General features: G+C 44.7%; 1 protein-coding gene and 1 long non-coding RNA gene across 10 annotated transcripts; one reads left to right on the top strand and one right to left on the bottom strand.

Annotated features, from left to right (window-relative positions):
- Window positions 1–167: 167 nt before the first annotated feature.
- LOC123847803 (uncharacterized) lies at window positions 168–27,403 on the bottom strand. Of its 9 annotated transcripts, XR_010409772.1 has the most exons (7): window positions 26,812–27,403; window positions 23,022–23,121; window positions 12,001–18,816; window positions 10,575–11,693; window positions 6,921–7,064; window positions 5,734–5,808; window positions 168–373 (listed from the first exon to the last, which is right to left on the bottom strand). It is a non-coding gene; the product is annotated as an uncharacterized LOC123847803 (long non-coding RNA). The 9 variants fall into 9 exon arrangements; XR_010409773.1 differs by lacking the exons at window positions 168–373; window positions 5,734–5,808 and adding an exon at window positions 6,628–6,763; XR_010409778.1 differs by lacking the exons at window positions 168–373; window positions 5,734–5,808 and having other exon boundaries at window positions 6,938–7,064; window positions 12,001–15,381; window positions 15,845–18,816.
- On the top strand, window positions 7,062–15,036 carry LOC123847801 (zinc finger protein 596-like). The gene is given in 6 exon segments (XM_064585735.1): window positions 7,062–9,003; window positions 10,633–10,759; window positions 11,641–11,736; window positions 12,205–12,287; window positions 12,742–13,917; window positions 13,920–15,036. Coding segments are annotated over 6 exon segments (1,707 nt in total). The 5' UTR covers window positions 7,062–8,991; the 3' UTR covers window positions 14,133–15,036.

Raw genomic sequence — 27,403 nt, 5'->3', positions numbered from 1 at the left:
GGGAGAGGGAGAAGCAGGCTTCCCGCGGAGCAGGGAGCCCGATGCGGGGCTCGATCCCAGGACCCTGGGATCACGATCTGAGCCGAAGGCAGACGCTCAAGGACTGAGCCCCCCCAGACGCCCCGTGATCTTTTAATTATATGATCTGAGAGCTAAAGTTTCCAGCTAAGTATATGATTTCTTCAAATTTCCAAAACAAAAAGAAAAATTGTAGGATGGGCTGCATCATTCTGGAACTTTGTTCTAACATGTCTCATTTGATCATAATAAATACATTGCTCAAAGGTACTTCCATACTTGACTTTGTATGTTTTCCCATGCCAATAATTAGGTCTTCTTAACAATACATTTTCTGATGTATTGATGTGATATTCTGGAAAAAAAGAAATTAAAAGCTTTTAATCAATGTGAGTAAAACCATGAAATAGAGAAGTTGCTCTTGCTCAGGACGATGGAATACCAGCTGGAATCCTCAGGGGCAGGGATGAGAAGGGCAAGCCTTGCCAACACTGAATGCAAGCCAGCGCATGCATAAGGCCAGTGATGGTTTACTCTCCACTAGCCTCTCCTTCTCTCATCTCTACCTGACCCAAAACACACACACAGAGCACAAGGCAGTTGGGAAGGGAAAAACCAAGAATTTTAAAACAAGCACAGAACAGATACATCTCTTGGTAAACCTTGGTTCTGGGATGGGAGGGCAAAGTGCGATGGGTGTTAATGGGTGGGAGAGAGCCTGGGAGCTCAGAGACAGGAGAAGAGGAAAGCTCCACATCCTCCCTTGGTGATCCTGTGTTCAGCCTATACTGCAAGAGACTGCAAGGATTGTGACTTGAAAGGGAGGGTCACACAGACTCCTGTTCCTCTGAATGCCAGGTGACTGGTGGGCTTCACCAGGGTTCAGGGGTATTAAGAAGCACAGGGCAGACACTTGTTCCTCTCCATCTGCAAGTGTATCATCCCTGTTCCCTGGTGCTTTAGTAGACCGCAGAGGACCACCTATTCCACATGCTGATTCCCTCCCCACGTGAGTGTTGGAGCCCAGGAGTGGGACAAGTTATTCAAAGACCTGAATGGCACATTTTCCAAATTAAGGAGTAACATCTCAAGACTGATCTTGCCTGAGAGAGGCTCAGAGTAGGAGAAAGATGATGACTCTTCCTCTGGAAAGAGTTCACTTATCTGTTGATTATTCTCCCTTCTTCCTAAATTGCTGTTTTTAGGACATACTAATCTCTGACTCCCAGGTATCCTGCCTGACACATTTCCTCACCCACTCATGACTTTCCCTCCGTACTCTCCCGACTCCAGACCAATTCTATCTCTCTCTGACTAATCGACGTGGAACTTGTGAGGTGGCTCCATTTAGGGGATCTTCATGAGAAGTGCTTCATGCCCAGACACTGGTTAGAGACAAGGACCGGGCACCACGGTATCAGTGAGGTTTGCCAGTAGGTATTGTATAAGAACCAAATCTGGATGTACCGTTAGCTCTTTTCACACCAGGATCAAAGTGAATTAATCTCAAGAATACCAGAAAAATCCTGGAAAAGAATACCAATAAGGGGAAACTTGTACCTGATTGTATAATGTATTTGAAGCTTAACAAAGTGAATGTGTGCATTTTAGCTAGAAATATTAGTAATTTGCAATAGAAGGGAGAGATTACAAACTGATAGCCGTGACAAATTGAGATGGCACTTCAACACATGATGAGTGTTTTATTCACTAACTGCTATTTAAAATCAACCTAAATATATAACATAAAAAGGATTTTAAAATTGTTCACAGCACATCGATCCCAACACGCCATTACTCTTAATGGATCAGCAAAGAGTCGATTCCTCTGCAGGTTTCTGAAGGTTCCTACAGTCTGGGTAAGTTGGGAATTTGCTGGGCCAAGAGATGGCACCTTTCATGTTGTGATAGATTCTGGCCTGATGGCCCCCCAGAATTGCAAAAAAATCTTTATCCATGACCAACTCACGAGGTTCCCCCTCTGCAAAAGCCAGGAATTCATTATGTACATACATACGTGTAGATTTGGATGAAATGAAAACTCTTTATTTCCATTTTACTAATTACGTAAGAGACTGAATGTATTTTATTTTTATAGAGATACAATATTAAATGTTTTTGTAATTCATTTCTCATGTGCATTTACACACTATTTTTTATTTTGTAGTTTAATCATATATAGGGGCGCCTGGGTGGCTCAGTCGTTAAGTGTCTGCCTTCGGCTCAGGTCATGATCTCAGGGTCCTGGGATCGAGCCCCACATCGGGCTCCCTGCTCTGCGGGAAGCCTGCTTCTCCCTCTCCCACTCCCCTTGCTTGTGTTCCCTCTCTCGCTGTCTCTCTCACTGTCAAATAAATATAAAATCGTAAAAAAAAAAATCATATATACACAGACACATACTTTGTTCTTATAATGAAACCACAATCCTTTCTTCATGCCCTTTGCTTTTCATTTTTCCTGTGGAAGGCATCACCTATTTCACATTAAAAAGTACTTTATTCCACTTATTTCTAATATTGTATCATTGATTATTGTTTATTTTAATTAACTTGAATTGTGTTAAAGCTTCAGATAATGTATCATCAGAGGTAATTTGACCTACCTTCATTTTTTTTCTGTTCCAAATTGTTTTGGCTATATTGTCACCCAAAATCAAAATCGACACAAAATTGACTTTTAAGGTAATTCTCAGTTTTTATGTGCAATACCATGTTACTTTTTTTTTTAATACTTTATTTATTTACTTGTCAGAGAGACAGAGAGAGAGAACACAAGCAGGAGGGAGGGGCAGAGGCAGAGGGAGAAGCAGGCTCCCCACTGAGCAAGGAGCCCGATGTGGGACTCGATCCCAGGACCCCGGATCATGACCTCAGTGAAGGCAGACACTTAACCAGCTGAGCCACCCAGGTGTCCCACCACGTGTTACTTTTAAATTTGGATTGCACCAAATTTCTATAGTCACTGAGGTTTTTATGTCACAGTGTCCTTTAGTTTAAGAATTGATTTGATAGGCTTTACTCCTGTCATTTTGTGTCCTCAAAAAGTTCTTAAAACATTTTTACATGGGTATACAAAATGATTTCAAATGGGAGCTATAATATTTTGCTGTTGTAAGTAGACTTTTTTTTAATGTGTTTGGTTAGTTTTTAAATTACTGTAACTAAACAGAAAGTACTGATTTCAGTAGATTAAGCATAGATCTGTCCACTTCTGAAAATATTTGTATTAGGTATGATCATTAAGGATTCTTCTGTTCTTTGGAATTTGAAGTCATCTCTTCTGAGAGTAGCTGCGGTTCCAGTTCCTTGACTGTGTTTGTGTTTCCTGTCTGTTTCTCTTCGTCCTGACTCAGGCATCCTGGGCAGCAACCCTGGCCAGCCGCCTCTTCTCAGCCGTAACTTGAGTGGGCCTGCTTCTTTGCTGCTGAATATGTTTGCTGAGGTTTCCTTGATGAACAAGAAGTATTCCCCACTAGTTGACATGAATTTTAAAGATTCTCAATTATTTTGAAAGGTCAAGTGTTTTTATAAGGATCTGTTGATGTGATCTAATTATTGCGATATTTAAAATTATTTAAGGGACGCCTGGGTGGCTCAGTCAATTAAGCATCTGCCTTCGGCTCAGGTCATGATTCCAGCGTCCTGGGACCAAGTCCCACATCGGGCTCCCTGCTCGGCGGGGAGCCTGCTTCTCCCTCTGACCCTCCCCCTCTCATGTACTCTCTCTCATTCTCACTCTCTCAAATAAACAAATAAAATCTTTAAAATAATAAAATAATTTAATGAAGATTGTTTTCTACGATTGAATCTCTCATTATTGCACTAAACTAACTTGACAAGTTGTGTAAGTACTTTAACATATTGAGAGAAATCACAAATCATTTTATAGATGGAATGTGATATACATAAATTATATATTGAAATTGGCTAATTACATTGTTCTTTGTGAATGAATATTCACAACATTTTCTTGGAAATTAATCCATTTATCCTACATACACAGTAAGAATAGAATTCCTGTTTTTCTTACTTTTTTTTAAAGATTTTATTTATTTATTTGACAGAGAGAGAGATCACAAGTAGGCAGACAGGCAGGCAGAGGGAGAGGGAGAAGCAGGCTCCCCACTGAGCATGGAGCCCAATGCGGGACTTGATCCCAGGATGCTGGGATCGTGACCTGAGCCGAAGGCAGACGCTTAACAGGCTGAGCCACCCAGGCACCCCTCTTACCTCTTAAATTACTGCTTTTAAACGAATATATGGTCTGCTTTATTTGCCAGTGTTATTTTTTTCATAAGTCCTTGGTAATTGCTTGATTTCACTGTGCAAACTTCTATTCATTTCTGTCAAATCTGTTTTTTCATTTCATTCTTTAAAATGTATTTACTTCTTTTATTCTTATAACTTTTATAAATATATGCTTTATTTGTAAACATTTGAAAACTCAAAAGTCTTGTTTCCTTTTTCCTTTTCTTGGTTTATAAGTGTTTTTAAGCTCACTGAAAGTTTTGGCCTTAACTCTTATCCAGAGACTTAAAACTTGGAGCAGTTCTTGGTACAGACTACACTGTGCCCAAGCCAAGTACAAAGTTTACTTCTCTAATAAAATAGGTTATACAGTAACATAGTATTGCAAATTAATATTTATGTCTTTATTGTATTTTAAAGGCATTGAGAGAGGAAAATATTTTTTTTTAAGATTTTATTTGAGAGAGAGCACGAGCGGGGCTGTGAGGGGGCAGAGGGAGAAGCAGACTCCCCGCTGAGCAGGGAGCCTGATGCAGGACTCGATCCCAGGACCCTGAGATCATGACCTGAGCCAAAGGCTTAACCGACTGAGCCACCCAGGTGACCCAAAAATATTTTTTTAAGTGCATGCACAGCCTGACATAATTAGCACAAAGTGTGACTCATAGGGTTCAGTAACTGATAAATTTTAAAATTCATTATTTTGTTGCTACTTCCTTTTCTTTTGCTCTCATATGCTTCCACCTGCCCCACCAGTTTCACTATCAATACCCTATGCCAGACAAATGTATTATTCTTAAAATTAATCAAACCTTTGTTTTACTGCATTCTGCAGCAAGACTCATTTACAGACACAAATCTATTTGTTTCTTGCTTTCAGTTCTCCAGTGGATTCCTATTAGCTTTAAAAATTAAAGGGGTGCCTGGGTGGTTCAGTCGGGTAAGTGTCTGCCTTTGGCTCAGGTCATGATCTCAGGGTCCTGGGATCGAGTCCCGCATCGGGCTCCCTGCTCAGCAGGGAGTCCACTTCTCCCTCTCCCTCTGCCCCTCCGCATATTCATTCTCTCTCATGCACACTCTCTCTGTGTCTCAAATAAATAAATGAAATCTTTTTTATTAAAAGACCAGTCCAGTTACAATGCCGTTGATCCCTGAAATCTGCTTGCTTGCCTCCATCTCAGGTGCATCCCATAACTCTGCCTGCAGTGTGTCCTGGCCTCCTGGGGCACAGCAGGCTCTGCAGTGTGTCTACAGTGTTGCACTTGCTCCCTCATGGTGGGGGCGGGGGCTGAACCTATTTCTATCTTTGCTAACTTTCTAATGCTTTCCCAACTAAATTTTAAGGTGTCAGATAAATTACTTGTGCATTTTAATAGTGTTTCCCCACCTCCACAAATGAAATGCTTTAGTATTTGTACAGAGAATATTCTTGTCATTATTTCTTTAATCTCTTCTAAACTAGACTTACCTCCACAAGGATGATCTTTCTGCTTTATTCATCCATGTAATTTCACTGTCTGGTACAGTCTTTGTTCTTAGTTGACTTGGAACATTTATTAATGACAAAAGGAGATCATCACTTATTCTCAAGTACAAATGTTGCAGTAAATAGGTTAAAAAGACATAGAACAACAACAAAAGACATAGAACACATCAAAGGGGGCGTCTGTGTGGCTCAGTGGGTTAAGCGTCTGCCTTCAGCTCAGGTCATGATCCCAGGGTCGTGGGATCGAGCCCCACATCACGCTCCCTGCTCAGTGGGGAGCCTGCTTCTCCCTCCCCCTCTGCCCCTTCCCCTGCTTGTGCTCTCTCTCTCTCAAATAAATAAAATCTTAAAAAGAAAGAACACATCAAAGATACATGAAAATGAAAAGTTCATCAACTAACGTTTTACTACTAAAATAATACATACTAAAGATCTTTTACTGTCAGAATATTAAAATGTTAACGAAAATGACAAAGCATTCTTATGGCATCCTACCTAAAAGGAATATATATTACATGATTTTTCCTCAGAAACAGTGTATTCTTCTATAAAGAAATGTCTTAAGATTTTAGAATTTTTATTCTTTTACCATCAGTTTAAAACATACACTATTTAGAGATAAAAGTAGAAATTCCATGGTTGTCAGAAGGTGAGGGTGGGAAGAGGAATGGGAGTTGTTTAATGGTTTAGAAGATGGAAAAAGTTCTGGAGGTAGATGGTGGTGATAATTGCACAACATTATGAATGTATTAACATCATTGGACTATACACTTAAAAATGATTAGGGTGGGGGGCGCCCGCTGGCTCAGTCAGTGGAGCGTGTGAGTCTTGATCTCAGGGTTGTAAGTTCAAGCCCCACGTTGGGTGTAGAAATTACTTAAAAAATACAATTAAAAAAAAAAGATTAGGATGGTAAATGTTATATTGTGTGTATTTTGCCACAATAAAATGGAAAAATATCCTATTTCTAGTAAAATCAATGCTTACAGTGATCATTCACTCTGGAAATCATCTGTCAAAAAGAAAAATAAGAATCTGTCAAGTTATTAATTCATTTACTTAGGAAAAAAATCTCATTTTTTGGAAAGTGAGGGGAGAAATCAGAATGTGTGAGTTCAAAGGCATGGAGGTTTGAAATATTTAAGGAGCATCAAAGACTTATTAGTTACCAAACAAGAATGGTGTTGCCAGATACATTTGGAAGCTACTATGAGTTGTGACTTGACGTAGACAGGAGGGTCGGCGTCTCGGTCCTGTGTCACCACGTACAGTCATGGAATAGGCAGGTATGTGGAGTCACCTTCTGTTGGGGCCTTGATCAGCAGACGTAGTAAAAAGACATAAATAACATTAGTCTGGGTAAATATCTATGGAAGTGAGTAACTGAATTAAGCTGGGCAGTAAAAATGAGGAGGGCTGGAGGCTAACGTTTGGAAATTGGGGAATGCTGTGGTTCTCATGCAGTAGAGAACTTGGACACAGGATCTAATTCTGTGAAAAAGCAAGGACAGGTGGGTTGTAAAAACAGGGTGGGGCCTCTGATTGTTAATGTTAGGGGTACTATTCCAGGTAAAATCTAGGTGTGATGTGTAACGCTTAAAATTTGAGAGTAGGATGGGCGCCTGGGTGGCTCAGTCGTTAAGCGTCTGCCTTCGGCTCAGGTCATGATCCTGGAGTCCCTGGATCGAGTCCTGCATCGGGCTCCCTGCTCAGCAGGGAGTCTGCTTCTCCCTCTGACCCTCCCCCTTCTCATGTGCTCTCTCTCATTCTCTCTCTCTCAAATAAATAAATAAAATCTTAAAAAAAAAAAAAATTGAGAGTAGGAGAAAGGCAAGGGAAAATTCAAGTTCTGCCCGTAACACTTTTCTAATGTGCTTCTGTGCATGTATATGCTGGCATGCATGGAGTTTTGTCATACTACTAAAGCTTCCTGAAACTCTGATGATGGCATTTATTAAATTAATAATGAAATCATAATTAGCAGAATTCTTTTGAGGAAGAAATGAACAAATTATATCTCACAAGCACAGAATCACATAAAATAAAACTTTATCTTTTCTTGACGTGAGATACAAATGGGTAAGTTAAACCTACTTCTGTTTATGACTCATTATTATCACTTGTCCATGAAATACATTTATGTACTATGGATGTTTTAGGGGAGGATTTACAATTTATAAATGCTTTCACAGATACACAAAATCAAACAACGAAATTCAGGGAAGTTGCAGCTAATGCAGATTTCAGTGCAATTTTCTAAAACTTTAGCTAGAGTAAATAAACATCCTCCTAAAATCCTTTCATTCTATAATTTTTGGAAGTACTACCCTGTAAAGATTGTTGGACTTGACGTTGTGCTGTAACCCACATGTTCCTGTAATTTTCTGATGCAGGGGATTTTAAAGGGTAAATTTGTAAGATGGGTGTCTTTGATCGCTCAAAATGAAGTAAGTCACTAAATTAACTAATCTTACCATAAAATACATTTTTTTAAAGATTTTTTATGTATTCATTAGAGCACGAGCAGAGGGAGGGGCAGACTCCCCCCTGAGCAGGGAGCCTGATGATGCGGGGTTCCATCCCAGGACCCCGGAATCATGACCTGAGCTGAAGTCAGATGCTCAGCCGACTGAGCCACCCAGGCATCCCCATAAAATGCATTCGTAATAGTCTTGTTTCATAACCCAACCCATTCAGAACAAATCTAAAGGTCCGTGTTGGAGTGCTACTGCTGGAGACCTTCCTTGGAGGAGACAGTGATGGATGATACGTGTATCCAGAGCGGGCTGGGACAGGGAAGACTAGGGATGGAGTGAGACACCAGAGGGCTGAGGAGGAGTTAGAGAAGCTGCTCGTAAACTAATACCTAAGTGTGAGAAATCTCACAGTGCCTAACGTTTGCAGATGCCAGAAATGCTGTTTCGGAATCAGGAGGGAGTTGGCTTTTCACCTTCGTCCTGAACTGGGGGTGCTTCTGTCTTCCCTCCAAGCAACAAGAGAGCCTTAACTGGGGAGCCGCCCTCCCCTCCCCTCCTTTGGAGCACACGGCCTGCTTCCTGCTTCCGTGGTTCTGCTGGGGGTTACTTCCAGGGGGAGGGGTGGAGCTTCGGAGCGGGTGGGTATGGAAATCGTGGGCAGCTGGATTGTCATGGCTCCTTTCTCCTTCCTCAGCTTTGCCTCCTATTGGCGAGACTGTATGAGTGAACGTCCAGAAGCCACTTGACAACCGAGCTACGAAGAATGGACTCACAAGTGAGTAGGGAGTTACTCTTTCTACTGAAATAGCATGTCTGTTGCCATCATGTGGACGTAAATCTACCAGCAGTCGTGTTCTGAGTACACTTCAGTGTTTCAAGGATCTGAACTTTAAGCTTTCCATGAACTGTGGGATGGTCCTGTTTGGTCAAGGACTCATCACGGGGCAATCTCTTTCCCAATGTTATGCTGAGATATCTCAGCCTCGGTTAATGCCCTGTATTTTCAGGAGAGATGAGAGGTTTTTTTCATATCCATCCCATGCCCTAGTCGGCACCAAAAATTCATTCATTAACCATTTTATTGACTGTAATGGGCTTAGGATTCAGGTCAGTGCAGGTGATAGAGATGAATAAGGAGTAAAACTTTACAACCCAATAGGAAGGCAGATGTTCCCACACATGAGCTCGGTCAATCCAGTATTATATGTGCTGGGGCGGTGCGGGTGGGGGGTGCTAATTACTATTGAGCGAAAATAAATGATGGTCATGCCAGAGAAGCCAATGTGGAGTCATTCTTTTTTTTTTTTTTTTTTTTCAAATGTAAACTTCTTAAAAGTTTTGATAGAATGTATTTGTACTTTTTGAAACTTATAAAACTAAAATTCATTACTTCCCTTGTCCCAAATGAGGGGATTCTTTTTTCCCCTCTTCGTAATTTCCCTTAGTTCAAGCTTGGTAACTGGAAACAATGTATAGGGAGTATTGTTTTCTTAACTTTGAGTGTAATTCAGGAAAAGGAGTATAGGAGGTAAAATAAAACCTAAGGACCTCTGGAAATTTTTGATGAGCTGAAGAGATAAGAACAATAAAATGGCTTTAAGCATACTTGAACAGAGAGACAAGATAAAGAAAAGCACAATGATAACTGATATGTGAAGGGCCTCATGCAATAGAAGGGTTGGGGATAATAATATCCTTCATTACGGAAGTCTCAGAGCCTCTGGCTTATGCTCATGAACCACTTAGGCTTATACTTTATAATGAACACCTGTAATGTGAAGATAAAAGTATGTGCTGCTGATCTCATATCCTGTGTGAATTCTGTTCAGTTTTGCAGAACTATGGAGATTGCTTCAATACTCTGACAGTTATTGGATAATAAAACTAGAAGTTGTGTTTAAGAAATGTTTGCTATTGACATTTACTATGTCACTGGATCTTTAAGAACTCATAAAAGGTCATTACACCATTTCATGGATGGTGAAACTGAGGTCATATAAGGGAGTAATCGAATCAAAGTTCTTAAAAAGTGGCAGGTTATGTAATGAGTCCATAGATTTATTTGAAATTGGTGGAGACTAGTGTTTTAGTTTTAAGTTTTCCAGAGAGACTTTTATACTCATGATCTGGAAGTCTTAATTACAAGTTTATAGGGAAATCCACAGGTTATATCCACATCTCATTTGGTATCTCTATAATGAAATATATGTACTTCGAGTGTGTGTCTGGGTATATCTGAAAGTCCAGTGTCCAAGGTGTGCACTGAAAACGGACTGAGGCCAACATCCTGTGTGAGCTCTCTGTACATGCAGCCCCCACTTCCTTAGTGCCATCCCCTGTACCAACCTCCCCTGAGTATTGGCAGAGATGGCCCTGTCTGAAAACAACGTCCATCATCTTCTAGGAATTGGTGACCTTTGAGGATGTAGCTGTAGACTTCACTCAGGAAGAGTGGACCCTGCTGGACAGGTCCCAGAGAAAACTCTTCAGAGATGTGATGCTGGAGAACATCAGTCACCTGGTCTCAATTGGTGAGTCTCTTAGTGTTTATGATGTATGTATATGTCCGTTCACTCATTCATTCAACAGCTGTGTGGAAAAGATTGCTCATTTCTGTGATTTCTGAAGACTGTCTTCTTTCTTACCCACAACTACCTCACAGCAATCTTCTTCACATTTTACTTTTATTTGTCATCCCACTAGAATTTCATGTCTTTCTTACTACTCAATCTCCACAACAACCAAACAGTGGTGGGAACTCATTATTTTTGAATTGGTAAGTAAATATACTGACTTTTTTTTTTCCTATGGGGACTGATCAGACCACAGTATTTAAAAAAAAAAAAAAAACAGGGGCACCTGGGTGGCTCAGTCGGTTGAGTATCCGACTCTTTGTTTCATCTCAGGTCATGATCTCAGGGTCGTGGGATTGAGCCCGAATCGGGCTCCATGCTCAGTGCAGAATCTGCTTAAGTTTCTCTCTCCCTCTCCCCCTCCCCCGCCCCCAGTTTCTCTAAAATAAATAAATCTTAAAAACAACAACAGACAAATGGTTTTCCATGTAGAACCAAGATTTTTCTGGTGGAGTTGTATTACTGGATTCATTTAGGATATACTATTCAAACACTGTGAGAACTTGTATCTTCTCGCTGTGTTAAAATATTGAAGATTACACAGTTTATCTCTGAACTTAGTTAGGCATCAACAATGACAGGTCCTTAATGTCTTTGGGAAAAGTCAAGAGTTAAACTTCTGTTGGTGAAGGACTGTCCATGTTGTTTTCAACATACTCTTACCTGGGATGACTTTCAGAGGTTACCTTATTCTTTCTCATTAGTTGGTCCTATATTGATGATCATTCAGTGTTATGAGCACAGAAGTCAAAATTCAATTATCTTTTTTCTATGAACAGGCAGACAACTCTACAAATCAGATACGATTTCCCACTTGGAACCAGGAGAGCACCTTTCAAAAGAAGAGAGAGGTTTGCTGCAATGCCAGAGTCCAGGTGAGCTACAGTAAGAGCCTAGTCAGTGAGTGAGTAGGCCCTAAGAATCATCAAATGAAATTTAGTGGCTTTTTAAAAAAATAAAACAGTATGATAGGGGAAAATTTTTTTCAGATATTGTCATTCTACTTAACAGGTGTCAATTTCTATTCTGTCTGTGGGAAGGTAATAGTTATCTACTTATTGGAGTTAAAATACACAAAATGTCCCTTTCCATGATTCTCTTCTATGAAGATTTTCGCTCTCTTTTCCTCCCCAACTTACCATCTCCATCTTATTTTTCTCATATTTCAGTCCTGAAAAGGTCAACTGTTGATGTCCTTTGTGTTTCTTCTCCTTATGGTATTCCTTAATTTGACATTCTTTCCCATCTCTGTCAGTATTTGAAACATACTCAACGAGCATTTAGTGTCTTCAACATTTTAATTCCATCAATCACTATGGCAATTTTTTCCCCAATCATTTCAGATAGGGAAGATCATCTTAAAAAACAAGAAGTGATATTCATGCAACATATCTGCAAGAAGGACACAACATTAATCAGTGAAATGGTAAGCTTTAAGGGAATGAACCTGTGTTTCCAAATGATGTGGGTATTGAATAAGTAAGGAATTGGGCACAATTACCCAACCATAATTTAAGTTGAAATCAAGGGTTTTCACAGCAGGAAGTTTTGGTTAGTTTGATTTTAGGGAAGAAATTAATCTGAAGTCAAAACCATAACCTGAGGTCTTGTAAACAGACAGCTGCATGATCATGACTTACATACCTAACATTTGACACATAATAATGTCTTTAATCAGATATCTCTGCATTTGGGATGCTACAAAAAAGAAAATCTCTATGCTTGCTGGAGAGGAATACCCCCTGTTTATGTAACTAATCTTGAGACAATGTTGTCGGACTCTATCACTGAATGATGACTGTAGAATTTATATGTAGATGAAGGAGGGAAGGAATAAATGTGAGGGAATTTTTAACAGTCTCTCATTTCCTTTCAAAAAGCAAAGATCTCACACTCAAGAGGATCCTTTTGAATGCAATGATTTCGGAGACAATTTTACTGAAATACTAACATGGACTCAATATGTGGTACCTAAAATGGGAAAGAATCCCTATATCAGCAAAGAATGTGGAAAAGACAGCAGTTATTTGACATCTTTTAATACACATAAGCAGAGTCACACTACAAGTAAATCATACAAATGTTGTCAACGTGGGAATGCCTTTATTCAAAGCTCTGCCCATAGACAAACCAATAATACTCAAAATGGAGAGAAAACATTTGAATGTCATGAATGTGGGAAGGCCTTTGGAAAAAGTTCCAACCTTAGGCGACACGAGATGATTCACACTGGAGTGAAACCACACGGATGCCATCTGTGTGGGAAAGCCTTCACTCATTGCTCTGACCTTAGGAAGCATGAGAGAACGCACACGGGAGAGAAATCATATGGATGCCATCTATGTGGGAAAGCCTTCAGTAAGAGTTATAACCTTAGGCGACACGAGATGATTCACACCAGGAAAAAACCCCATGGATGCCATCTATGTGGGAAAGCCTTCACCCACTGTTCTGACCTTAACAAACATGAAAGAACTCACTTTGGAGAGAAACCATATGGGTGCCATCTATGCGGGAAGACATTCAGTAAAACTTCTTACCTTAGACAACATGAGCGAACTCATAATGGAGAGAAACCATATGAGTGTCATTTGTGTGGGAAGGCGTTTACCCACTGTTCTCACCTCAGAAAACATGAGAGAACTCACACTGGAGAGAAACCATACGAATGTCATCTGTGTGGGAAAGCTTTCACTGAATCTTCTGTCCTTAGACGACACGAGAGAACCCACACTGGAGAGAAACCGTATGAATGTCATCTGTGTTGGAAAGCCTTTACTGATTCTTCTGTCCTTAAACGACATGAGAGAACGCACACTGGAGAGAAACCGTATGAATGTCACCTATGTGGGAAAGCTTTCAATCACTCTTCTGTCCTTAGACGACATGAGAGAACTCATACCGGTGAGAAACCATATGAATGCAATGTATGTGGCAAAGCCTTCAATAGAAGCTATAACTTTAGATTGCATAAGAGAATCCACACTGGAGAGAAACCATATAAATGTTTTGTATGCGGGAAAGCCTTCAGTAAATATTTTAACCTTAGACAACATGAGAAAATACATGTAAAGGTAATAAATGTGGAAGATTCACCACCTATAGCTTCAAACTACAAACACTCTTGAGGGCTCAAATACTCAAGAAACACCATATTTATAATCAGTGTGGGAGAGCATTTATTCATCCTTATTACTTCACTCAACTGAAGGTAATCCAAAGTGGAGAGAATCCATATGTGGGTCATCTATATGACAAAACCTTTAGATAATGGACTGACACGGAAGGATGTAAATGAAGTGAGTGTGGAAGAATTTTCATCCACAGTTCCGTCAAACAAAATGGAGAAGTTACGTCAGAGAAATATGTCTGTAATCAATGCAGAAATACTTTCATTTATCCTTTAAACAAGCCAGTTGTGCAGGAAAGTCTGGATCTGTAATCACTATGCACTCATTCAATTTAGCAACTCATTTGGCATGCAGAAGAAATCTGCTGAAACAAGAAGTGACTGGAGAAAAAATCATTCCTAGGAAGACAAGAGAATTTTGTTGCCAAAGGGTTGTGTTCGGTGAGAACTAGGACATGAAGGAGACTGAGGATATTTGGAGTATCCTATTCCAGAATGCCTAGCACACTCACGCTAACGTCTGCTAGTGGCAAAAACCAGTCTGGCACAGCCGAGGGCTGAAGCAGAGGCAGCCCAGCCTTGCCCATATCCCTGACACAACAGCCACGGACGCACACGTCACCCAACGGAGGAGACCTTTGCATCCCGGTTCCCCCCACAGGCAAATGCAGAAAGCCGGGAGGCCAGAGGCCAGGCCGAGTCATTGGTCTTCACTCGCTTGCGTATGATTAGTCATCCTTGTTCACACGTGGCAAGAAAGAGAATGCAGGTGCTTATGATTAACTTATAACGTTACGAGTGAGTATGCAATGCCTTGTCAATCCTCACTTTATCTCTGCCCTTTGGTTTGAAGGTATTATTGATGTGTCCTCACACTAATTTGTTTTCTATGTGTAAAGTCTTAAACTCACCCATTAATGTCACCAACAGGACATAGCTTCCCAAACCTAGAACTATTGAATTTCTCCAGCTTCTCATGTTTCTTATAACTTCTATTTTGTGTAGTAATATTATAAATTTTCCTCCTAACTCCAATCTAAAGATAGATGTGGATTTGTTCATTGTCTTTTTTTCCCATCACCTTTCCTGCTGCTTTACAAAGATGTTTTTGTATTTTTTAATTTTTTAATTTCACACATTGTCTTCAAAAAAAGGAGACTGAAGTTGATGTGGTTTTACCCAGACAAGTTTATTATTCTCTTAGAGTGAGGAAACATCACTTCTTCCATCCAGGAATTGAAATAGACTCAGGCTAGGTGGCAGCTTTGATTTCATTCAGACATTCATGTCTTTCAGGTCATTCCTCTAGATTTACTGAAAACACCTTCCAAAGTAGTATAAACTGAGAAGACAAAACACTTTCTTTTCTTCTTTATCCCCACCTAAAAACCTATGGGGAAAAGGATCCCAACATTGGAGATTCTCTATATTTCAATCAGCCTATGTCAGTCCACATGTTTATATATCCATCTACTTGTTATTTCCTCATAGTGATTTTTTTGCCCATGATTTTCAGTGTCTATACTAAGCAAATTCCCCCAAGTGTGGAAATCAGATGGTCTCTTCCTGGTTCTTATAGTCCTCTCCGGTTTTACAAATCTCTGAATTTAAAACATCTAATTTCCTGTTCTCTGTCTTTTTTTTTTTTTGAGACAGAATGAGAGAGAGAGAGCGCACACATGAGAGGGGGGAGGGTCAGAGGGCAAAGCAGACTCCCTGCCGAGCAGGGAGCCCGATGCGGGACTCGATCCAGGGACTCCAGGATCATGACCTGAGCTGAAGGCAGTCACTTAACCAACTGAGCCACCCAGGCGCCCTCCTGTTCTCTGTCTTGTCTCTACTCAACATCTTACCTGGAAGCAGAAGCCTCAGTATTTTGCTTGAACAAATTTCCAGCTGATTTTGTTCTCAGTCAAGAAAAGCTGCCTATTTCTCTGGACTGTCCTTCCATAGTGTTCATTTCCAGATGCTTCAGTAGAAAAAGCCAGTATGAATAAGAAAATCACATCGTCGAGCTTCCCTTTTCTCAGACTGTATCAAGTCATCTGAAGAGGCTACACACTTCAGTACCTCTGAGCAGTTGCTTGTGTACTTTAGTAAGGTTTCACTGCTGTCACTGGTTAGTTGGTCCAGGACAAGCTACTCAGGGCCAAAACGGAAATAATTCACCTGGAGACATTTTAAACCGAAGAATGATTCATCTCTATTTTTAATGCATAATATATTTGTCAGAATTTTGAAAATAGTAACTATTTATATTCTCCAGTTTACAAGTTGGAATCACATTAAAACTTTGATACTTTCTCATGGGCTTAATTATCTACACTTCCCTAACTTCATTTCTTGGTACTGTGTTCATATCAAACACCCATAGGTCAGCCATACAAACCAGTTGTGCTGGGTTCTGATGGGAGGTCAGCATGCATTTCATTCCTGTGCCAAGTGCCTGGCCGCCTCAGCCCTGGGCTTCCATGTTGATGTCCAAGGGTGAAATACCCTATTATCAAAGCACACATGGGCACAGCCGGGTTTTCCTTTGAGGACTGTGTCAGCAATTGTGTGTGGGCAGAGGGCATATGGTGATTCTATGACCTGTATACAGTCATGTTTCCTTGTTGTTTCTGTGCCTTTAGAAGGCATGGGTCATTATGGTGTCTGAGAGTATGTGATCAGTGTGGAAGGTGCACACGTGACTGTCAGAACACAGGCACATGTTCTCAGATCTCCTCCGTGCACATGCACGACATGTCAGGGCTTGTGGGATCAGGGTGTGTGATGTCTTAGAGGGCACATGAGGTAGAAAGCGCCAGCTCAGCAGTGCAGTAAAAACCCACAGAGCATGCCCACTGGGGAGCCTGGGAGAAGTGAAACCAGAATTGTGGGGTCAGGCCTGTGGGACTTGCAGGGGCTCTGGAGAAGGGAAGACTAGAATCCAGGGTCTGAACAGTCCAGAGATGTGGGAGCTGTGGGCACCAGGGATGGGGCTCTGAGTGAGAGTGTTAAGCTGGGGCAGAATGGTGAGGAGTTATAGAGCTATGTGGTGGAAAGCCTGTAGGTTGGGGGATCAAGGATTCTAAATTCTCCACTAGGGGAAAGGACCAAAGCTACTTTGAAGCAAAACCCCAAAGCAAAAGTGTGAGGTGATACATACTGGTGGAGGAAGGGACAGGTGCAGAAACACCTGAATAGGGTAGGTGGGGCATGGACTGCTCACACTGACTACGTGTTTCTCAACGCCCAGCACCACCTCACCCAAGCCACACTGCCCCTGCCCCTTCCTGGGGGAGGCCCCTCTTTGACCAACACTACCCGCCCTATAGCTTCCTGTTGAGCTAGAAGCAGATTTGCTGGAGCAAAGGTACCACCCAAGTGGACCAGGTGCTCCTGTCTTTGAGACTCAAATCCTGCATTCACTGGTACCTCCCCTCCCCACCCATTCTTCACACCTGGTTGCAGGAGTCCCAGCAGATAGCACAGTCCACGCACCTGTCCATACCATCAGCAGGGAGACCCTCGAGAGGCTCAGGACACTGGCCGTTCCGCCACCAGGTCTAACTCACTTTGTTTCTAGTTAAAATGGATGGGAAGCTATCCCTGTTTGGACTTTCTGCCTTTGGGCTCTTCACTGTCTCCTGTCCCAATGCTATGACAAGTCACAATTAGGGAAGTGGATTATTGCCTTTCACCACCATCAACCCTGTTGGCCCTCCAGACCATCCCCCAGGTGCCATGCCATTCCTGGTCCTAGCATTCTGCAGACCCCAGTCCTCTCCTGAGACCCCTTTTCTGTTCTCCTGGGAACTGCACCCTGCTGTTTATCAGGCCTGCCCTTCAGGCTGCCTCAGGAAGGTCCTGGGGCTGCGGGGGGGGGGGGGGGGCACCAACCTCTCCTGTTCCAAATTTCACCTTCCGTGCTGTGTCTGGCATGGTATGTTTACATTCCCAGTGTGTCACTGGAAAGTGGGCTCTTCCTAGGAGGGTATCTTCAGTACATCCGTATGGATGTCTAGTCAGGTGTGGGATATGGGGGAAAGAACACATCAAAGAGGGAGAACAACAAGGGAGACAGAACGAGTCAGAGAAAGTAAGGTCGAATGAGAGTTAAATAAAGGATGGGGGGCAGGTGGATCCATTGGGCTCATAAAGACATAATAGCAAAATAAGAGTGATCTAGACAAGAATCAGTGGGGTCATCAGGGATGGAGGACAGAACAGAAGCCTTAACAGCGGCATAGGGCACAAAGGAAGAGCCAATGTCCTAATTACCATGTTTTTAAAATTTTTTTAAATTACTTCCCCCTCAAAATTTATTGTCATGAGGCCTCAGTGTTTTTCAGTATTATATACTGAAAATATTCTTCAGTCCTTGTTAAATAATTTTACATTATTTCAATATGTAGTTTGTAAAGACATTAGATTTTCATATTAACCAGTAAAACCTTGTTCAACCAGTTAGTCTTTTATCAGCAGCATCCTTGCTTTCTTTACGTGATCTTCTGACTCACTGAGCAGTGAGCTCAACATGACTGATAAATTGCACAGAGCCATGTCTATAGCAGACTTCTCAGGTTTTCCTGGATCTTTTACTTAAAATTTTCATGCAGTCAAACATAAAACCTTCCCTTCATGCCCTCTTTCTTGCCTTCCTGTGAAAGGGCTCCAACTGTTATTATAAAAAAAGATTACTTTCTGAAGAAACAGACTTCATCAACATGCCAGGATACTTTTCTACTGTCTTCCTCTCAAAGAACACTGATTAGACAATCATCCAGCATGAGAGGGCCTTTGTGGAAATTCGGGAGCCCAGCAGAGAAGTTCCAGCACACTGTTGGAGCAAGGAAATAAAAAGAAGTCATCGAGGGGCGCCTGGGTGGCTCAGTCATTAAGCGTCTGCCTTCGGCTCAGGTCATGATCCCAGGGTCCTGGGATCGAGCCCCGCATCGGGCGCTCTGCTCAGCGGGGAGCCTGCTTCTCCCTCTCCCACTCTGCCTGCTTGTGTTCCCTCTCTCACTGTCTCTCTCTGTCAAATAAATAAATGGGGTCTTTAAAAAAAAAAAAGTCATCGAAGACTAGGTGCATTAAAAAGGGTAAGAGTAACAGTTTCACTTTAACTGGATCACCATTCTCCCAAAATGGCACATCTCAGTGGCACATCCTGACCCATGTTTTCTCCCTTGGGAGAAAGGGAGAGCATCTAAGTGAGTGACCTGCTCCTCTAGCCAAAGAAACCCAGGTCTTCCTGCACTCCCTGCAATACCGGGGTGTGCTGCATGACCTGGGGCTGGGAAGCCCCTGTGAAAAGAGCAGGTGGAGGTCTTAACGGGGCAACGGAAGAGATGCAGATCCTACTAACTGCACTGCAGACTCCATCAGGAAGCCTGTCCATGAGCTGCCAGGGACACTACACCTCTGAACCCCCCAGTACTCAGTGCACATCACCCACACATCTCTCAAGCTGGCGGTCAGCTCCCTGAGTGCGCTCCCAACTGCGTCCAGAGTGAGCCTTGCAGAAGGCTAGAGAGCATGCAGACAACGCCGGCCCAACTCTGTGGGACTGTGCGTCAGCACAAAACGGGAGCACTCAGCACCACACTAGGGAAAGCAAAAGGAAGGCTGTCAGCACCTGGCCTGGCTTTGCAGTATCTAGAGAAGGCCTACAATCAGAAATTCCACAGCCCCCAAGAGGAGACAAGAAGTGCAGAGCACGACTATACGTAGAAAAGGTATGAGAGAGGATACAGCAAATGCAAGATTTATTTGTTTTTTGACCAAAGTCTGACAAGATTTAAAAGAACATGGGTGCCTGGGTGGCTCAGTCGGTTAAGTATCCAACTCTTGATTTTGTCTCCTGTCCTGATCTCAGGGTCGTGAGATCTAGCCCCACACTGGGCTCAAAGCTCAGCAGGGAAACTGCTGGAGATTCTCTCTCCCTCTGCCCTCTGCCCTTCCCGCCACTCATGTTCTCGCTCTTTCAAATAAAAAAATACATCTGTTTTGGGCACCTGGGTGGCTCAGTCGGGTGTCTGCCTTCGGCTCAGGTCATGATCCCAGAGTCCCGGGACTGAGCCCCGCATCAGGCTCCCTGCTCCGCGGGGAGCCTGCTTCTCCCTCTCCCTCTGCCTGCCGCTCTGCCTACTTGTGCTCTCTGTCAAATAAAGAAAATCTTTAAAATAACAAATAAATAAATCTGTTTTTAAAAAATTTAAAGGGGCACCTGGGTGGCTCAGTTGGTTGAGCGTCTGCCTTTGGCTCAGGTCATCATCCCAGGGTTCTGGGATCGAGTCCCGCGCACCGGGCTCCCTGCTGCTTCTCCCTCTCCCTCTGCTGCTCCCTCAGGGATGGAGGACAGAACAGAAGCCTTAACTTTTAAAAATGTGGTAATTAGGACATTGGCTCTTCCTTTGTGCCCTATGCCCCCGCTTGTGCACTCTCTCTCTCTCGGACAAATAAATAAAATATTTTTAAAAAATAATAAAATAAGCATATAATGTAGTTATATACCCAAATTCAGAATACTGCAATCCTATTATATGGTGATACATTAACCACTTACTTCCAGCATCAAGGTTAAAGGACAAAAGTACTGAGAATAACTATAGCCACCATAATTTTTAAAGGACACACAATGTGAAAAATAGTGACATCAAAAACGTAGAACATATGGGGGAGAGTAAAATTAAGTTGCTTATCAGCTTACATTAGACTGTTATATCTAGATGATGTTTTATGTAAGTCTTACGATGACCACAAAGCAACAGTAGATACACAGAAGATACAAAGACAGGAATCAAAGCACACCACTACAGAAAATCATCAATACACAAAGAAAGCGCAACACGAGACCTGCAGAACACCGAGAAAAGAATGAGATGGCATTAGTGAGTCCTTGTCTATAATAATTATCTAAGACATGAGTGGATAAATTCTACAATGAAAAGGCAGAGTGGGGGTGCGTTGGTGGCTCAGTCGTTAAGCATCTGCCTTCGGCTCAGGTCATGGTCCCAGGGTCCTGGGATCAAGCCCTGCATCGGGCTCCCTGCTCGGCGGGAAGCCTGCTTCTCCCTCTCCCGCTCCCCCTGCTTGTGTTCCCTCTCTTGCTGTGTCTCTCTCTGTCAGATAAATAAATAAAATCTTAAAAAAAAAAAAAAAAGGCAGAGTGGGTGACTGCATTAAAAAAATTACCCAAATAGGGCGCCTGGGTGGCTCAGTCGGTTAAGCGACTGCCTTCGGCTCAGGTCATGATCCTGGAGTCCCGGGATCGAGTCCCGCATCGGGCTCCCTGCTCAGCAAGGAGCCTGCTTCTCCCTCTGACCCTCCCCGCTCTCATGTACTCTCTCTCATTCTCACTCTCAAATAAATAAATAAATCTTAAAAAAAAAAAATTACCCAAATATACCCTACCTACAAAAGATTTGCTTCAGCTTTAAAGACACATACAGACCCAAAGTGGTGGGATAGGAAAACATATTCCAGGTCAACAGCAATCCTGAGAGAGCAGAGGTAGCTATACTTACATCAGACAAAACAGACTTTAACTCAGAAATTATAACAAGAAACAGGACCATTATACATTGACACAGAGGTGAGTTCATCAAGAAGATAGAACATGTGTAAGTATATCAAACAATATGATACTCAGACTAAAATGAACAGAATATTTTATAATGACAGAATAAAGACTTCCAAAATAAAATTAAAAACATGATAGCATGAAGTAAAGATTTCTATTTCACTGTATAAAGATTATAACTAAAATAGATCAAAGTGCACACACATGTGTACGTGTAACTGTGTGTGTGATAAAACTCGAATACAAAATATTTTGTAAAATTACATGAAAAATGAGCCACGTAGGAAAATACGTGAAAAATGAGCCAAGTAGGAAAATTAATTTACATGGACATGTCTATAAATACAACTGTATTAATAACATTTATTCAGTAACCAGTGAAATAAAGTTATTTTTCCTTATATACATAAAAATAAAGAATGTAATAATGAGGGCGCCTGGGTGGCTCAGTCGGTTAAGCGACTGCCTTCGGCTCAGGTCATGATCCTGGAGTCCCGGGATCGAGTCCCGCATCGGGCTCCCTGCTCGGCGGGGAGTCTGCTTCTCCCTCTCCCACTCCGTTTGTGTTCCCTCTCTCGTTGTGTCTTTCTCTGTCAAATAAATAAATAAAATCTTTAAAAAAAAAAGAATGTAATAATGAGTCCTGTTTGCAGCTGAGTGAGAAGCCCACATTTTGGTGATGGTTGACAGTATCACTGCGACTCTAGGCAGGGTCTGTCTTGCCAGAATCTATCAAACCATGAATGCACCATACTTCACACCAGCACTCAGACTCCATCTTGCCCAGAGCATAGGAGCACACGGAGCTCCTCAGAGAAGTCACTGTGCTTAGAGGCAGCCACTGAACGATTCTTTACAAATCCAGTAACGTAAGGTCTCTGGAATGTATGTGTTGTGAGCTATTTTTAAAACTCCTACTGTTAGACATTTAGGTTGAGTTCCTTTTTTTTTAAGATTTTATTTATTTATTTGACAGAGCACAAGCAGGGGAAGTGGCAGGCAGAGGGAGAAGCAGGCTCCCCGCGGAGCAGGGAGCCCGATGTGGGACTCGAACCTAGGACCGTGAGATCATGACTTGAGCTGAAGCAGACGCTTCACCAACTGAGCCACCCAGGCGCCCCTGATTTCATTTTTAAAAAGCAACTGTGGAATAAAACCCATCCCATCACGTGGATTAAATGAATGCAACCTTGATTTTCATGATCAGTTTCTGCATTCTCCCACTTTATTCCAAGTAATTAATATTTTGAGGCCAGATCCACACAGGCTCACTTTGCTAAGGTTGGAATGCATTATAAAGTCAGGGAGATCAAATTTTCCATTACCAATCTTATTTTCCAAGATTTTCCAGCAATTCCTGCACATTAATTAGTCCTTATTCATAGAGAATTGGCAGGGCATCCTGCTTTGGTCCCTAGGAAATCCCTGCTACCCTACCTCATTGAAACCATAGTACTCACCCCATCTCCAAACCCTATCTGAACATGAAGTCCTTCCAACGATTCAATGGAAATGCTTCACAAGTTTGATGTCAGTGGTTCATGGTGAGATGGAATCTGTCTAGAGATGGAAGAGGGTTCAGAAAACACCATGAGCGACTGTGAGCAAATGTGTTAGGTAGGGTACTTGAGAGCTGAACATTAGTAGGGTCTAAAATCGCATTTCAGAGGGAGAGGACGTAACAATCAACAGAGAATATAATTTTTCTTCGAAGAAAGAGGCATTCCTGACTCCTGCTCATCTTCCTTCTTGTCTGAGCTTCCTTCCGAGGCAAGATCACTCTTAACTCACTCCTGAGTGTTGAGACTATGCCTTTCAGGGCTTGGAATCAATACATCTTCTTGTGCCACAACCATACATATCGGGAGTCCTCTTTCTACTGAAACATGGGGACACCTCCCACACTCCTACACTGTATCATATGGATGGAGGTTTCTGTGATTTGTCCCGCAGAACCTTCCACCCCGACCTGCACGAACGCAGGCAGGCTAAACGACGATGTGCGTGAGACTCCTGCTGCATGAGTGACCTCGGGAGCCCGGTTAGTGGACATCAGCTGGCTTCCAGGTCAGAACGGGCCCTTCTGGTCTGGACGCCAAGAGCTGTAAGTCTCCAGGCTGGGCTGTACCCCCGGACTGGAATCTGGGAGGGAGGCAAACAAACACAGCCCAGACTCCTTGACGATGCAAAGACGTGATAGCACAGAAATGCAGCTCACTCCAAACTGCACGTAGGCAAACAAATGTTTAACTTCAGACCCCGTCCTGTGCCCTATAAATACAGCCCTTGTGGGGATGGTCAGTGGGAAGTTTCAGCTGAGGGGAGGACGGAGGACGCTCCGCCCAGGCCTCTCCACCAGGACTGCAGCCCGGCTGTTTCCACAGGGCTTCCCCAGCTGATGAGGTTGGATGTTCTAAGTACCCGAGTTGATGTAACTTTGTCTTGTTCTCCTTTACTGCTTACTCCTGCCCTCATCTATGTGCAGATCTCCCTTTTCTTCTTTCGGTTTCTATTAGATTTTTATAATATCAATGGAGTGTTTTTTCCCCTTTGAAGCGGAGTATGGCTGCCATGAATCTTTTCTTCAAAACTTGCATCGACAATAAACTTCAACATGGAGACCCAGAGACTGGTTTTTCTGTTTCTTCAGAAAGTCTTCCTATCCTAGTGAAACCCACAAGTCACTTGGCAGCAGTGGGCATGTGACTGAAATCAGACACTGAAGACACTGCTAGTACCTGCTGAGCATAGATCTCCAGGTGAAGACAGGCAGAGATTTTCATTTCTCCTATTTTGGAGCTTCCCAGTGTCCCACCCACTCCTGGTTCCTTAACCCCCTCTGCATTCTTCTTTTCCTTCCCCAAGCTCAGGACACATCACTGGGTGCCCCTCTTCCTGGGAGAGACACCTATGTTCTGTGCTTAGTGTAAACAATCTTGGTCCTCACCTACCCAATGGCCCTGGAGCCCCGTTCATGTGTGTTGGGACAGGCAAGGAGGTCAGCAGAAGCCGCAGGATGCAACCACCAGCACCCTCGCAGGACAGGCTTTCTCTTCCCAGCCCTACCTCCACAGATTACAGGACGTATCTCATACTCCTCAGCAACTTCTCTCTCATGGTTTTAATCATAATGATCTCAAGTAGCTCTCTTTGCTCAAACATCACATTGGACTCTCAGAAAATATGAAGTTAAGAACTAATTACTGGCACTGGAAATCATGAAGGATAGCCACCCATGTAAACAGCTCTATGTGATGTATTCATCCTGAACAGATGGGCTTGGTTAGAACAAAACATCCCTATCATCCAGCCCATCCTTGAACATTCACTAAGAAAGGATAAAGGGAGCACATACTTAGTGGGAAACTTCAGTTCACAGCCCACAAGGTTAAAAGATCACATAAAGAAAATGTATTATTAGACAAACTGCTTAAACAAAACTTTGGTGATGCCAAAATAAAAAATAAAAATCACTATCCTTAATAAATGCACATTGAAAGAGTGGAAAATTATTAAGTTCCAAAGAGTATTTTCAGCATACAACAAAGAGCGGAGAACTACTGAGTCTTCATAATCCAAGTGTGACACTATAAATGTAGAAGATAAAAAACAAACTATGACTCTGGTGTCTAACCCTTCGGTCATCCGCCCCTCCTCCATCTCTATGCTGAGCCCCTTTCTGTCCCTTCTCCGTGCTGCTTGCCCAGATCGCTGTCCTTCACCTTCCGAGGGTGCTCCCCTACCGTCAGCCCCTCTGCATCCCCACCAAAGTGCACACGAACCCGTCACCCACTCTGCACCCCTTCCCCAAGTGCACACGGGCCGTCACCCCTCTGCACCCCCTCCCCCACGTGCACACGGACCCGTCACCCCTCTGCACCCCCTCCCCCACGTGCACACGGACCCGTCACCCCTCTGCACCCCCTCCCCCACGTGCACACGGACCCGTCACCCCTCTTCGCCCCCTCCCCCAAGTGCACACGGACCCGTCACCCCCTCCCGTGGGCCCTCCCCCACGTGCACACGGGCCCGTCATCCCTCTGCACGCCCTCCCCCAAGTGCACACGGGCCCGTCACCCCCTCCCATGGGCCCTCCCCCACGTGCACACGGGCCCGTCATCCCTCTGCACGCCCTCCCCCAAGTGCACACGGGCCCGTCACCCACTCTGCACCCCTTCCCCATGTGCACACGGGCCGTCACCCCTCTGCACCCCCTCCCCCACGTGCACACGGACCCGTCACCCCTCTGCACCCCCTCCCCCACGTGCACACGGACCCGTCACCCCTCTGCACCCCCTTCCCCACGTGCACACGGACCCGTCACCCCTCTTCGCCCCCTCCCCCAAGTGCACACGGACCCGTCACCCCCTCCCGTGGGCCCTCCCCCACGTGCACACGGACCCGTCACCCACTCTGCACCCCTTCCCCATGTGCACACGGGCCGTCACCCCTCTGCACCCCCTCCCCCACGTGCACACGGACCCGTCACCCCTCTGCACCCCCTCCCCCACGTGCACACGGACCCGTCACCCCTCTGCAACCCCTCCCCCACGTGCACACGGACCCGTCACCCCTCTGCAACCCCTCCCCCACGTGCACACGGACCCGTCACCCCCTCCCGTGGGCCCTCCCCCACGTGCACACGGGCCCGTCATCCCTCTGCACGCCCTCCCCCAAGTGCACACGGGCCCGTCACCCACTCTGCACCCCTTCCCCATGTGCACACGGGCCGTCACCCCTCTGCACCCCCTCCCCCACGTGCACACGGACCCGTCACCCCTCTGCACCCCCTCCCCCACGTGCACACGGACCCGTCACCCCTCTGCACCCCCTCCCCCACGTGCACACGGACCCGTCACCCCCTCCCGTGGGCCCTCCCCCACGTGCACACGGGCCCGTCACCCCTCTGCACCCCCTCCCCCACGTGCACACGGACCCGTCAACCCTCTGCACCCCCTCCCCCACGTGCACACGGACCCGTCACCCCTCTGCACCCCCTCCCCCACGTGCACACGGGCCGTCACCCCTCTGCACCCCCTCCCCCACGTGCACACGGACCCGTCACCCCCTCCCGTGGGCCCTCCCCCACGTGCACACGGGCCCGTCACCCCCTCCCCTGCGCCCTCCCCCACGTGCACACGGACCCGTCACCCCTCTGCACGCCCTCCCCCGTCCCGTCCCCCCACCCCCGCGCCCACCTCCACCTGAGGGCCTCCGGGGGAAGCGTTGCCCGGCGGAACGAAAACACACCCTGGCAGGCACAGGGCAGGCGGTGTCCCGGGCACAGCCGGCCTTCCCTCCCAGCTCCGGGCTCTGCCGCAGGACCGGGCCGCACCCCTGCCGCGCAGCGCGGCTCCCCACCACACGGAAGCTCCCACCTGCAGGCGGAGCGGCGCTTCCGGACAGCGCTTCCGGGTCGCGGGGTCGCGGGTCGCGGGGCCCCGAGGAGGGCGGGGCCAGCGGGAACGGTCCCAGCACTTCCGTCCTCCGGGCCGCGGCGCTTCCGGCCTGGGCCTGTGCCCGCGGAGTCTGACGGTCCGGCTTGCGTCCGCGCGGGCGGGCAAGTCCTCCAGCTGCTTTAACGTTAGAGCACGCAGTGGTCGACGTAATAAGCGCTGAGGGGTTTCCTGCCACCGCTTGGAAGGGGCTTGCGTCACAGAAAGCTTTTCCTCCGTGTTCCCGGGAGCGCGGCCCGCCCTGGGCCAGGGCGGGGAGAATGCGGGGCCGGACTGTTTCTGGTCCGGGTCCGCGCAGAGGTAGAAACACAGACGTGCCCGCGCAGTCCTTTCTCCTTTCCATTTGCTTCGTTCTGCTCAGAACTTGTAGAGGTGATTTATAAATT

Source organism: Mirounga angustirostris, unplaced genomic scaffold (assembly GCF_029215605.1).
Source record: "Mirounga angustirostris isolate CCGP_5_RB_7025 unplaced genomic scaffold, mMirAng1.0.hap1 SCAF_2, whole genome shotgun sequence".
NCBI lineage: Eukaryota > Metazoa > Chordata > Mammalia > Carnivora > Phocidae > Mirounga > Mirounga angustirostris.
Note: the sequence above shows the minus strand (reverse complement) of the source record. Positions and strands in the feature narration are given on the sequence as shown.